The sequence below is a fragment of the Poecile atricapillus genome, chromosome 17 (assembly GCF_030490865.1).
Source record: "Poecile atricapillus isolate bPoeAtr1 chromosome 17, bPoeAtr1.hap1, whole genome shotgun sequence".
NCBI lineage: Eukaryota > Metazoa > Chordata > Aves > Passeriformes > Paridae > Poecile > Poecile atricapillus.
The window spans coordinates 3,227,579-3,241,265 of NC_081265.1; the positions used below are offsets into that span (position 1 = coordinate 3,227,579).

Genomic DNA, 13,687 nt, shown 5'->3' on the forward strand with positions numbered 1-13,687 from the left:
GCAAGCGCCCGCCTGGCCGGGCGTGGGAATCCAAAACAACCCGGGTGGGACGGGGCCGAAAGCTGAGCTGAGCATTGGGATCCTCCTGACACAGCCCAGCAGCTGCCTGCAGCCCCGGGACTGACATTTCCAGGCACTCGGATGAGCCAGGATTTCGGGAGCCCTCGCGAATCCCCCGCGAGCGCCGGTCCGGAGCGAGATGGACGAGAGCAAACCCCTGAAGGTCCGGCTGACGTTCTCCGTCATCCTGGTGGGCATCTCGCTGCTCTTCGCAGCCGTAGTGACTGACCACTGGGCCGTGCTCAGCCCCAGCCTGGAGAAAAACACCACCACCTGCGAGGCAGCTCATTTCGGGCTCTGGAGACTCTGCACCAAGCGGATTTTCATGCAGGAGCAAGGTGCCAAAGAGAGGAGCTGTGGGCCCATCAGCCTGCCAGGAGGTACGTGAGCATGCACGGGAGAAAGCACCAGGACTCTCAGCTGGCTTTGCTTAGGAGGTTGGAGGACACGGCGAAGGAAAATAGGCTCCAGGTCCCCCACAGCAGAAGGAAAACAGGCACAGAGGTGGGGATGGGGCGCACGGGGCTGTGCTCTGTTGGTGTGCAAACACCTCGTTGCCATCCCTCCCGCTGGGGCTGCTTTGCTGTGTTGTCCTGGTCTGTTTGTGACCATATTTGAGTCTCCCGTGCGGCAGCAACCGTGGGGAGAAGGGGAGGAGGATGGGGGAATCACAAAGGGAGATTGGGATGGAGGGAATCCTGCTGAACCCCAGCCAAGGGTCCTACAGGCATGTTGACAGCAGCAGGCAAGAGAGAGAATTTACGGGTCCACCAAGCAGAGCTGGATCTTTAGGATTTCCAGATCCATATAACCCCAGAGGAACAGCCCATCCACAGCACTGCTGTGTTGAGCTGCCATTCCTCAGGGCAGGGCAGGGAGAGGGACCTGCAGGATGGTTTGTCAGCTTCCAGAAAAAGAGTCGTAAACGGAGTTTAAATCAATTTCTCAAGGACTTAGGGAGCCTCCTCACCTCTGACCAGAGGCACCTGCTCCCACACACGTCTCCACCTCCAGTTCAATCGATGGGGAGGGCAGTGGGCACGGCAGCTTTCCGGGAAGGCTGCTCCATTCCCGTGGTTAAAGGAGCTCATTATGTTTTTGCTGATTGCCAAGTCAGCAACATCCATGCCGTTTGCACTAATACACTGCCTCTGTGACTGAGCCACGCTGCTTTTTTAGAAGGCTTATAGGGTACTGGAAGCTTTCCAGAACAGAAATAACAGGATTGCCTTCGTGTTAGACTCACTGCTTGAAATGAAATATATGTTAACACATATTTGAAAATTTCCTGTGAAAAATCTTCCTGCTTGGGCTGACGGTATATTGCCTGTATTACTGCAATTCTTTATCTCTTTGGCCAAATTACATGTTGTGAAGAGAGGAGCTGAGCCTCAGCATGTGGATCTGCCTCTAACCAAACTTGGGAGTGTGTCATCCATATGCTTAATGTCTCTCAGGAAGGTACTTACGTGCCTGGAGACGTATTCCTCGCTGCACGCCTTCCCCCGCGCACAGAGAACTCCCACAAAAGGAAAAACAATAGAAATTAGTGGATAAACAGCAAAACTGCACGGCCCTGGGGTAAATATAAAACTCATAAATATCCAGCTGTCTGCACAAAGCAGATTCGCAGGCAGGGCACAGGAAAGCAGCCACTATCTTTGACAGACATCAGCATGTGCTTGCACGGACGTTGAATCACATCCCAGCGCCGCATTCCACCAGGCACAGAATAACTGGGAATTGTGGAGGGGCTGGACTGTCCCCCACACCAGAGCTGGTTCATCCAGGTTTTAAAGGTATTTGGGAATTCGGATGACAGCTTGGTCATAATCACGTTCCAAAGGGTGAAATTCGCACCTCAATTATAACATAAATACCTTCATCCCTGTTTTAGCTGGGAAAGGATCAGAGCAAGGGGAGGGAGCAGAGCCCTGGGGCTGGGGCTGCTGAGTGAGGCTGTGGCCACAAGGCTCCTGTTAGATTGATTTCACACTTCTGGGAAGGGATGTCGGCAGGGAAACACCAGGGTTGTGAAAGCTGCAGCAGCCGAGAAAATGTGAATGAACAAACGCGCAGTAAAAGAGCAGATGCAGGCGCTGCTTTTCCTGAAAATCATGAGATATAACCAGACATTACTGCCAGGACTGGGAAAGAGGCATCAGAATTTATCACTGAATTAATAACCATTTACCAGTCGCTCCCTGTGGAGGAAATGGATGGCATGATTAACGTTATTTATTAGGTTTTGAGCTCAGCACAGCGCAGAATGGGGAGGATGACTTGGCTTGCAGTCCACAAAGCAGGCTGTGATTTAGGCAGAGCTTTAAAATTTTACAGCACCCATCCAAGGGTGTTGACAAATTGAAGAGGGTTCAGCATCCTGCTGTAACAAATAAAAAAATCAGGGAGATGGTTGTTAAAACCAGACAAATTCAGATTAATACTGAGACATTTTTAACTGTGGTCAGTGGGCACCGGAGCATTTTACTACCAGCTGTAAACGGAGTTTAGCATCACTGCCCGTAACTCTGGTGCTGGTGCTGTCCTGAAAAGTGGCTGCTGTGATCTGGGCAGCAGCAGGGATGTTCAACAGCTTAAGAAGGTCCTTGTAAATACAGGAACCTGAGTGCAGGCAACTGGAGAGGAGAAGTGCTCAAGCAAATGGGTTGTCAGCAGGGCTGTCTGTTCCGTGTTTCAGGGGACTCACCCTGCAAGGCAGCTGTGAAATTGAACTGCTTGGAGAGACCATCTCCAAAACTCTGTGTGTATCAAAGAGCTCAGGGCCTGGCCCCCTCCATGGCTCAGCCCTCACCTCAACATCTCCTCTAAGGTCCTGTCTCCCAAACTCATCACAAGGGGAAACACCACGCTAAAAGCCAGGATTTTCCAAAACCACCAACCCACTTGTGTGCTGACCCCTTTTATCATACATTGGCAGAGCTTTGCTAAGGGCCACAAGGGACAGAGGCAGCTCCATCTCCTGCAGACAAGTCCACTCTGGAAGGTTTATGGGGATGGAGGGTGGACTGGAGTGGTTTGGTCCCCTGCAGTGGACACAGAGCTGTGCTGTGCTCCCCACCACACCAAGTCTGGATGCCTCCACATTTGTACTGCACACCTGGGGGCTCCTTTGAGTTCAGGCTTTTTAGAGAATTAATGAAAAGCTGAACCAAACAATCCCAAAATAAAGTGTCCCAGACACAATGCTCAGCCTCAGCCACCGCTCAGTCACTGGTGGAGGCACACAACCACTACTTTGAGGCTCAAAATCCACAATTAGAGTCACAGAGGGCTGAGATCAAATGTGTTTCTTCCAGTCATTTGCAAGGATAATAAAGAACAGGTCAGGAGATGCCAGAGCTGAACATTAACCTTCTCTCCAGCAAGGAGAACCTGCAGATGAAATAAAAGTCAGCTTATAAACTTAAGCAGATAAGAGTGTCTCGAAGGAATCTTCCCCTAACAGGCCCAAAACCGCTGCTTTGCAATTACCTATCTCCTGGGAGAGGGAAAATAAATCCTCCCTGAGTCACTAACTCCAGCAGCCACCATTTACATGACGGAAAAAAACCCACAAGAACCAACAGGTAGAACACAGGGATCTTCTGCCAGAGAAATTAATGCTGCAAGGAACCACTGAAATGCTCACAGGCAGAAACCCACAGCAGACCCTGCATGGCCCTGCAGCAGGCCTGGCTCAGGCTTCACCCTGTGCTGGAGCAACCTGTCCCAGCCTGGATGTGGAGAGGGCCACAACTTCTCCCAGGCTTCTTCCCAGCATCTTCTGGAAGCTGGTGCTAACTCCGTTATTTAACAAAGAGATGCCCCTAAGGGAAGGGACCCCTATTTTTGTGTTTCAGGCAGCCTTGGCTCTGTTTCCTGGCCCCTTGGGAGCCCCCTGGGTGCTGCAGGGATGCTGGGGCAGGTGCTGAGTGTGTCCCCCCAGCTCAGCAGTCAGGGCTGGAGCTCAGCACGTCCCCACCAGTGCACCCTTCCAGCCAAATTCCTGGCGAGCAACTGTTCTCCCAGCTCCACACCCCTTCAAACCCTCAATTAAATCAGTTATAAATAGCAAGAACACCCTCCACCCTTACCCTGCTGCTGCTGCCAAAGCTCCGAGTCAGCAGGTCCTCACCAGACCCTTCCCATCCCGCTGGGAGGCCGAGGCTGGAGTCTCCTGTGGGTCTGCTGACAGCAGTGACATTGCTCCCCCGGGTCACCCTCACCAGGCAGAGAAGAAAAAGGATCGTGGCCATCAGCTAACAACTTCCCTCATCTCCATCTCCTCCTGTCCCACAATCCTGATCCTTCTCAACCCCCCTACAAGCACCCCGTGCCTGGCACAGTGCTCATGTGAGGTCCAGACAGAGGAACTTCATAAAGCTCCCTCTATCTAACTCTGCTGTCTTATCAAATTAACTTAATAGACTGCTCTGATGGGATCAAACTTGGACAAAGCCCTGCATGAGAACCTCTTTGCCCTTGTCTCATACGGCCTTCCCTTCCCTGGGCAACTGCTTGGGCTTCAAAAAGCTTTGGTCTTCTTTGCTTTGTTCCTTTTTTACTGACAGCCAAAAAAAAAAACCAAGCTCTTAGCATTCCTATTTTAGTAAAACACCATGTGCTTTGCTGCATTGCAGCAGCCTCATCTCTGGGACCCCCAGATCAGCAAACCTCCTGCTGCAGCAAATCCCCCCCACTGCCACACAGGGATCTGGGAGCTGCAGAAGGGAAGAGCCAGGAGGGAAAGGTGGATGAGGACACTCCATCCTCCCTGTTTGCACTCCAAGGTCACCAAACCCCGCTGGGGTGATGCCACTGTGGGTGGGTTGGAGCTGCCAGCTCAGCTGTGGGCACAGCAGGTCCCATCCCCAGGAAATGCTGCAACACCGAGAGACAGAAACGTGACATGGCCAAAGACAGAACGAGAAAAATCATCTGTAATTTATATTTTAAACAGAAGAGCAATCAGCTCTGAGGGGGATACAAAAGGTATCAGAGGGACTTCAGCTTTGGCTGGAGCCTGGAGTCCTCATCTGCTCCCAGGAAAATCAGATCCAACTCCAGTTCCTCAGTATCACCAAGTGTAGGGAGCCTCAAAACCACTGCAAGTTTGGTACATCAATAAAAAGTTAATTCAGTTTTACTACATTTTATCAGAGGCTTCCAAGAGCACAAAATTGATTTTTTTTTTTCACTTTCAGACCACAACTGCTCCTACTTCAAGCACTTCACTCCAGGAGAGACCTCAGAGATATTTGAAGTAACCACCCAGAAAGGTAAGAATGATTCCAAAATATTTTCCTAATGTTATATGAAGAGATGAGCACACAAGATCTAATGGAAAGGGGTCACCAAAATAAGAGGTTCAGCCCTGGTTCCACTGAAAGCAGCAGAATTTCTAACAGGCACCATCAGCTGGGAAAAATGTGGAAAATGCCCTGGACAAGGTCAAATCCCAGCATCCTGGGGACAATTATTTTTATATATGATCACACCCATAAACATGATTTTACATAAGTTGTCCCACAAATATATAACAATGTCAATACCCAGGAAAACTGAAAAAAGTCCTTCCAGCATAAAAATGGCTTTACAACATCGGCACTATCTGTGACACTCAGCCTTTGCCACTGAAAAAAAAGATATTAATAAAACCTAAATGAATAAATCATACCCCAAGCAGCATCTTGACCCTGAAAAGAAGTGCAGAGGCTCTCTGAAGACCATTAGGAATTTTATGCTTCATATTGATTTTATATGAAAGTCATGTAAAAAACAGAGCGATCGATGAATGGAAGGAACAGGGATCCTACAAAGACATGAACTGTCAGTGTTTACAGCAAAATTGTCTTTCATGGACAAATCTCATATTTTTAATAAGTCCAAATATTTTGAGGGCTCCCCTAACACGCTCCTCTCTCTTTCTCATCCTCTCTTTGGGGACAAACCCCTTCATAGTTTGCAACACAACATTTTTACAACATATGAGCCATTGAATACATTACATGTATTAATCTGCTTTGCTTCTAGTGGAAATTGCAATGGTGGAAAACCCTGAAGATAGGTTCCCTAAAAAAGTTGCTTCCTAAGACAGGAAAGAAAGGAATTTTAACTGGATAGAAAAGCAGATATCTGAGTCACTTGCTTTTGCTCACTTTTCTGCTATCTGATCCAGCCACCTGATCTTCAAAATGCACCCAATGCCTTCAGGGCAATGCAGGAAAAAAATCAGGAAGAACTTCTTCAGAAAAAAAAAATATAAATCAGGAAGAACTTCTTTTCTTTGGGGCAAAAAGAAAATTCTTAAGCCCGGCAAAAGATTTTACAATGAAATGAACACTTTCAGGCAGTTCCAGCACAGAGAAAAAAGAAACATTTAGAAAATTATAATAAAACAGTGATATGAAAAGCACTGAGAACAAAGAGTGATCTGCTGTTCCCCTTCACAGAAATAGCTCATTTGGATGGGAGCTAATTAGTAACAGGCAAAAAAATTCTTCATGATTTTGCCTGGGAGATATTTTTTTTTAATGGCTTGAAAGGCAAATATCATCAGGCAGTGTGATGTTCATGCATGGCTACATGTGTTAAATATTAAACTAATCTGAAAACGAACACAACATGCAAATGAAGGCTTGAATTACTCAATTAGCAACTCTCCCCCTCCACCCAGGCACTGAGCAGTGCTGGGCTGGGGGAAGAGTCCAGCACATGGCTTAGCAAAGACCAGGACTTTTGAGGAGGGTTTAATCCCGTGCCCTGAAGAATCTGGCTTTTCACAGAGCTGGAAATCACTGTTGTAAAGGCAAAGGAATAAAAATGAGCTGTGCAAACCCTTCTCCCCCAGCCTGCTGTGCCCGCTCGGGGGCTGAGCCCACGCAGCACTCAGCTCTCCAGGCACTGGGACAGCACCAGCACGGGCCAGGGCCCTGCAGAAAGGGTGGAATAAAAGTAGCAGAGAAATGTCTATTTACTCTGGGAGCAGAGGGTGGGGTGATGGAAGGGATGAGAGCACGGAGCCCAGCAAGGCTTTGACAATAACATTTCCATGGCAGAGCCAAAGTGGCTCCAGCCCAGCACTCCAGCAGCCACATACAGGTGGGCTGATGAGCAAAGGTGCTCTGGGCTATCTCAGGGGGTGTTCAGAAAGCATTTTCCCCTTCCTGCTCTGCTTTTATACCCTTAACATTCAAAAGCTACTTGGCCAATACTTTCCCCTGTTTTTGCTTGAGGGAAATAATTCACCAAAGCCACTTCTCTCCCAGCATCAGGGGTGCAGTTCTCAGAGTGAGCTACTGCAATGTCCCCACAGCTGATGGCAGGGGCTCAGAATGTGCACACCATGTCACTTTTGGTGATTTTTGTTCCTTTGGCAGAGTACAGCATTTCAGCTGCAGCCATTGCCATCTTCAGCGTTGGCTTTGCGATCATCGGGACGATCTGCGTCCTCCTGTCCTTCAGGAAGAAGAGGGATTATCTGCTGAAGCCAGCATCCATGTTCTACACCTTCGCAGGTACGAGGAGGGCTGCTCACATTTCTGCACTTGGTTCATAGGACAACACAGAGAAACTTAAGATAGAGCCCAAGGGGACAGAGACACTTCTAAAAAATGCCCTGAATGCATTTTCTTCCTGGCCTCAAGACTACAGGTCCCTGTGTGGTGTGGGAATGTCTTGTTCAGCAGCTGGTCTGTGTTTTCTCCAACCCCCTTTAAGAGTATATTCACTCCCTTCTAGTCTGAACCAGGGACACACAATATTCTATCTCATTTATTAAGTTTCAAACCAACAAAACCTGGCTAAATCAGTCCCAAAATACACAACTGTCTCCCCAACACACAAAGACTGCACTTGTACATGAACCAGGAATACTCTGACATGCCACAATGAGCAAAAGACAGAGGTGCAAATTGTCACCTCGATACAAAACCTTCCTCAACCTCTGAAAAAGCTCCCCAGGGAATGCAATTATTCCTCCTCCACTTTGAATTTCCCATCCAAGCCTGCCTAAAAGATCCCACTCAACAAGTGTGGCTGACCTCAGTTATGGCAGAGCTCCTGGCAGTTCTGAGCACTGGTTCCTTCAAACCCTGAAGTCAGTGACTCACCTGTGAATCTCACTGCAGCTCCTGTATGCAAAACAACAGATGAGGCGGTTAATTAGGGATGAAAAATTGACAGCTGGTTATTCAACCCACTGCTCCTATCTTCCTTCAGGTCTCTGCATCATCATCTCTGTTGAAGTCATGAGACAATCCGTGAAGAGGATGATTGACAGCAAGGAGACAGCCTGGATCAAGTACAGTTACTCCTGGTCCTTCGCCTGTGCCTGCGCCTCCTTCGTGCTGCTCTTCGTCTGCGGCATCGCTCTCCTCCTCATCGCGCTGCCCCGCTTCCCCCAGAACCCCTGGGAGACCTGCATGGATGCAGAACCGGAGCACTGATGTTCCCTGCACCCATAAAAAATACCCAGAAAGTGCTCTGAAAAGATTTGTATTTTTTAAAATGTCCAGGTCTCTCTACACAATGCGTGCTCCATCACGTGAGGCATTACTGAACCAAGGTCCGATTGCAATCGTTGCTTTCTTTTTCTTTTCCTCTCTTTTTTCCCTTTCTCTTTTTTGATTCTTTTTTTTCTTTTTTTAAGAAAGCAGAAAGACCACTCAACACCATCATGGGTGTGTGTGAATGGTGCTGCTCTGTGCCCTGTGCTGATGCAGTTGAGGGGAAATCTGTGTCTGAGACAGCTCAGGCCACAGAAGAGACAGTTTTGTTATGGAGAAGATGTTTGGTGTAGTTGGGCATAGATCCATGAGGGATATCAGGCTTTTATACCTTACTTGGTCAGAGAGACACTCTCTGGGGAGTCAATGTCCCCATTTATGCCTCTCCTTCCCTCAGAGGGGTTAGCTTGTTCCCCCAGGGTAAGTTGGAGATCCTTATGCTCATCTATGAAAATGTTAGCATTTGATAAAAAACAGAACTTTGAGTAGCATTGGGATAAAAATCCCCCCTCCAAATTTACACCCTGCAGTTCCATCCGTTTAAATCAAGCGTGAAACCCCACAAAACAGAGTCTTGTGTTTTGCTTAAACTTCAGTGGTGAAGCCAAGAAGTACTGAACATGAAGAGTGATATTTTCCTTTAATAAAAACCATCATCTTCCGGTAGCACGATTTTCTGGAAAATTATTTTGATGGATGAATCACTTGGCCCATCAGACTCTGCCAGGTCCACGATGGCAGCAGGGCTGGCTGGTGGCTGCTGCACCGAGCTCTCATTTGCTCCCCGTGAGGGGATTTTTAAGAGCACCCTGCTTTGCTCACTGCACGTGTGTTCACAAAGCTGCATCTCAGGGAAAATCCTCCGAAGCAGCTGCTGAGAGGGAAAGGATTCTGGGTGGAAGAGCTGGGAGAGGCAGCCCTGAGAGCGCCTCGCCGGTGCCTCACTGCTGCTGCTGCTGCAGAATCGCAGAGCCCAGGCAGTGCTGGGGGATGCTGCAGGTGCTGCTTTGCTGCTCAGATCCTGCAGGGCTCAGCCTGAAGCACTTTGGGGGCCGGGGGTCCCCCAATCCAACCATCAGCAGCACTGGGGGTCCCCCAATCCAACCATCAGCAGCACTGGAACTCCCCCAGTCCAACCATCAGCAGCACTGGGGGTCCCCCAGCTGCACATGCTCCCCCAGCCCCTCCAGCCAAACCCTTTTCACCCTCACAGTGCCCCAGCACCAAGAGGTGGGAGGTTTCTTCTTTTTTTTTCTTTTGTTTTTTACAGTTCAGTTTTCAGAATCTGCTCAGCATTTTTCCCCCAAGCAGGAAAAAGTATGTGGCTTACAGGGTACTCTTTTCACCCTGTAATTTAAAAATCAGGAGAAAGGGGAACCAAAGTGCTCTTCCCTCTGTGCTTATATGTCCACAACCCTAAAGAAAAACAGAATTCCTAACAGAAGACTCTCTGGTCAGTTGGAAGAGGTCTGAAATCATGGCATGTTCAAACATTTGCAGAAATTCTGCAGCAGTTCCATGCAGGCTCGAGGGGCTGCCCTTGGCCCCACTGTCGAGGCTGAGCCCCAGCCAGACTCAGGCTCATCTCCATTTTCCCCATCAGCAGAGTGGCAGCGAGAACAGAAGCCTTTTGTGAAGTTGCATTAATGTTTTCCAAGCTCTTTGAAGTTGAAAAGCACTACAAATAACACATATATTATAAAGTTTTGGGATAAAACACTCATTTGGTGCTCAGATCTGAGTGTGAGCTGAGGAGCTCTGCCTGTCTCTCATCATGAGAGACAACTGCAAGTCTTCACGTTGTCACAGAACCACTCTGAAATGCTAAATGGTTTTGAAACCTTATTTTTGGGTACAGAGCTGACATCCTGAATTTGCATTTTCATTGTTCAGGAAAACAGAGGCTAGTTTCTAGGGAGAACCTTTACATGCAACAACAGGAAGAAAAGTAGTCAGTGTGACCACTGGGGTGGCAGATCCTGGGTTGGGACATCCAAACCAACACAGCAAATATTAAACAGAACAGCTGGCAGGAACAACAGCATTCCCAGCTCAGCCATCATCATCATCATCACCTCAGATCATCATCAGACATGCCATGGGTTGAGATAAGCAAGGTTTGGGGACAGAGGTCTGAGCTCATCACCCCACACGGAGCAGTGGCACATCCTGCATCCCTGGGAAGCCCTTCACCCATCCACATCTTTCCTGAAGTGCCATCCCTCTCTTTCAGTACCTCTGCTGGGAGAAAGTCATTTCTAGCTGGGTTCTTACGCTGATGGGCCAACTTTTTACCCAGCCAAGATGCTGCTTAGTTCCATTCCTGATATTCAAGAGCAAGACGTGCACATTTCAGATAAACACACCCTGGAAGGTCTCACCCATCTCCTGCACACTCCTGACACGCTTCATCCAAGCCCCAGTGAGGGCAGTGGAAAGATTCCTGGTGAGTGCTGGGCCTTGGCCTGGACCCAAGGTTTTACAGCCTCTCTGAGATCACTTTACTCACGAGGCAGAGAAAACACACAGCTCACAGCATCGAGATCCTACACCCACAGCCAGATGCCTCCTAAAGCCCTTAAGACTCAGAGTTTATTCTCTTTCTGCTCCAGGCTGAGGCTTTGTGATCATTCCCTGTTCTGTATGATCCCTGCCAGACTGAGAAGCACGTGGGTAACTTCATTTTTCTTCTTCCAGATATTAAGAACTGCTGAAGAGGGACCCATCCATTAAATCGGTCATTGGTATTCACGGTGGGAAGGGCTCTGCTCCTGCAGCAGGTTTGTTCTGCCAGAGAGCTGATAATGTGTTTTAAGAGAGTTAATAAAAGTAATTGGCCTTCATAAAGGAAAAGGAATATAATGTTAGAGGGGGGAGCTGTAACCAGTTTCAGTTTTCATTCTCTCAGCTGAGCAAACAGCAAGGAAGAGCCACCAGAACCTCAGGAATTGAGAATGTGAAGGAAATGTCCTCACCAGCAGGGAGTCACCAGAGCCAAACAGGGATGGGAACCTGGCTGCTACACATCCAACAGGAGCACTCCTGGGTTTGGGACACAGCCAAAGAACTGAGTGGGAAACAGGCACCAGAGAGAGGGAGAGGCAAATCCATTTGCAGAATAAGGAACAACTACCAGCCACCAGGAGATCCTGAGTGTTGGCCCTGTCACAGACAGACCCACGGACACCTTCAGTCACAGGCACCCCCTGATCCAACACCAGTGCCTGTCCCCTCCCCAGACAGCCACAGAGAGGTGCCCCAGGGCACTGCCCAAGCCAAGTGCTGAGATTTGGGCTGCTCCACTCTGCCCAAGTGTTAAATCACAGTCAACGCAACAGAAGACGTGAAGGTTTTTTGTTTATGTAAGATTTGCTGTGAGGCGTGGAGAGAATCTGCTTCCCTTGTTTTTAAATGCTGTGCTGTGTGAATTTAATGTGCAGAAAAGGTGTCAGACAAGCAACCCTGAAGAAGAAAACTGCGTGTTTAGCAGCAAGCTGAGCTCCTGAACACCCTTCATCTACTACCAGGTTCTGCAGGCACAGCCCAGCACCAGCGGGTGGGGGGAGAGGAGCTCAGCACACAAGGCAGCACAGATGGGTGCATGAGAGAGGATTTCACCCCAAAATCCTGGCACACACCCCTATTTCTCCTTTAGTCCAAGCACATGCAGGAAACTCAGGTGTTTGATCACCCTAACATAGTTTACAAAGGCACAAGTATTTATTAATTTACTTTGGTTTTCACTGATCCCTTTCTACTCTGTGACTTCCTTGTGGCCATCACCTTTTTCTCCTCACCCTGACAGCTGTGGAAATGATTTCCAGGAAGTCCCAAAGATCTGGAAATTTCCCCCCCACAATGAGATCCCTGAGGGACACCTCCTCATGGGCCTGACAGCTCTTGAGGAACACACCTGACACAGGAGTCAGGAGAAGTTCGCAGCTCTGCCAGCCCTGGGGGAGCCCTGGGCTCCATCCAGAGCTGCAGCTGGGCAGTCACATGCCAGCAACCTGGCCATGGCCAGACACTGTTAGAGAATAAACCTCAGCCTGAACTTAATTTAAAATGTCCTCCACAGTAGTAGTACCCCTCAGAACACTGCATTACTTTATAACTTAACTACAGGAGTATTAGGCTGCTCTGTACCATAAAACACACACAGCAGTGGGACCTGCTCTAAAAGCATCCATTCCAATTATTTCCCCTTTCCACTGTCACCAAGGGACAAGAAAACAGCGTCACAACTTCGTTTTGACTGAAGTAGAGGATGAGATTGTCATTGTTTTGTCACACTTGATCGATGCTCAGGCTCCATTGAAGCTATGGAACATAAATTCAAGGCATGCAGACACCACAGATTCCCACTCTGCATCAGACACTGAGCTGCTTTCTTCAAAAAAATGCAGAGAAGGGAATGAACTCGGAATTCTGGACTTTTTTCTGTGTAACAGAACCAGCAGCACAATTCTGTCTGGCAAGGCTGCACCCCAGGCTGTGGCTCAGCTTCGTGCCCAGTATCACCAGTCTCACTGGGAGCACCTCAGTGGCTTTACAGCTGGTCTTGTTGAGGTATTTACCCTCCAGCAGGAAGCCAAGTCTTCTGGAAAAGGGACTGACAACATCTTTTAACCAGTCTTGGATAATTCATATCACCGAGCGTTCTGTAATTTGTCAGAAGCATCTATTAATCCTTAATGAGGTAAGAACTCCTCAACATTTCTCAGCTAAAGTTGCCAAAAAACCCCCACACCGAACTGACATTTCCATTGCTGCTGCTGCAAATCCTGTTACTTCTCTTGAATGGAAGAAAAAGAAACAAATTTAGAAGGATTCAGCCCTTGCTCCCTGATACAGCCAGCAAAAAGAGACTGGCTCAAGTATTGCTACACCAACAGAAATAGCCCATATTTCATGTCAAGGAATACGATGTGCAAATTTTTATAGGCACCATAGATCATCACCATCTGTCTTGACAAGTTAATTGTCTGCAGTTTTTCTAGGAAAACCAGAACCTTTAAAAACTAACAAAACAAATGAGTTGAAGGATGATATGGGCAGGGCACGAAGCATCGTGGGCTCACTGCCCTGGAAATGTGCAGGTTCTGATATGCCCGAGC

The 13,687-nt window shown here is 48.4% G+C and overlaps 1 protein-coding gene across 1 annotated transcript; it reads left to right on the top strand.

Moving 5' to 3' along the window:
* CACNG1 (calcium voltage-gated channel auxiliary subunit gamma 1) lies at nucleotides 1-9,236 on the top strand. Its single transcript, XM_058852576.1, has 4 exons — nucleotides 1-440; nucleotides 5,268-5,342; nucleotides 7,443-7,580; nucleotides 8,284-9,236. The coding sequence occupies exons 1-4, from the start codon at nucleotides 200-202 to the stop codon at nucleotides 8,508-8,510; spliced, it is 681 nt and encodes a 226-aa protein (XP_058708559.1). The 5' UTR covers nucleotides 1-199; the 3' UTR covers nucleotides 8,511-9,236.
* The last annotated feature ends 4,451 nt before the right edge of the window (nucleotides 9,237-13,687 follow it).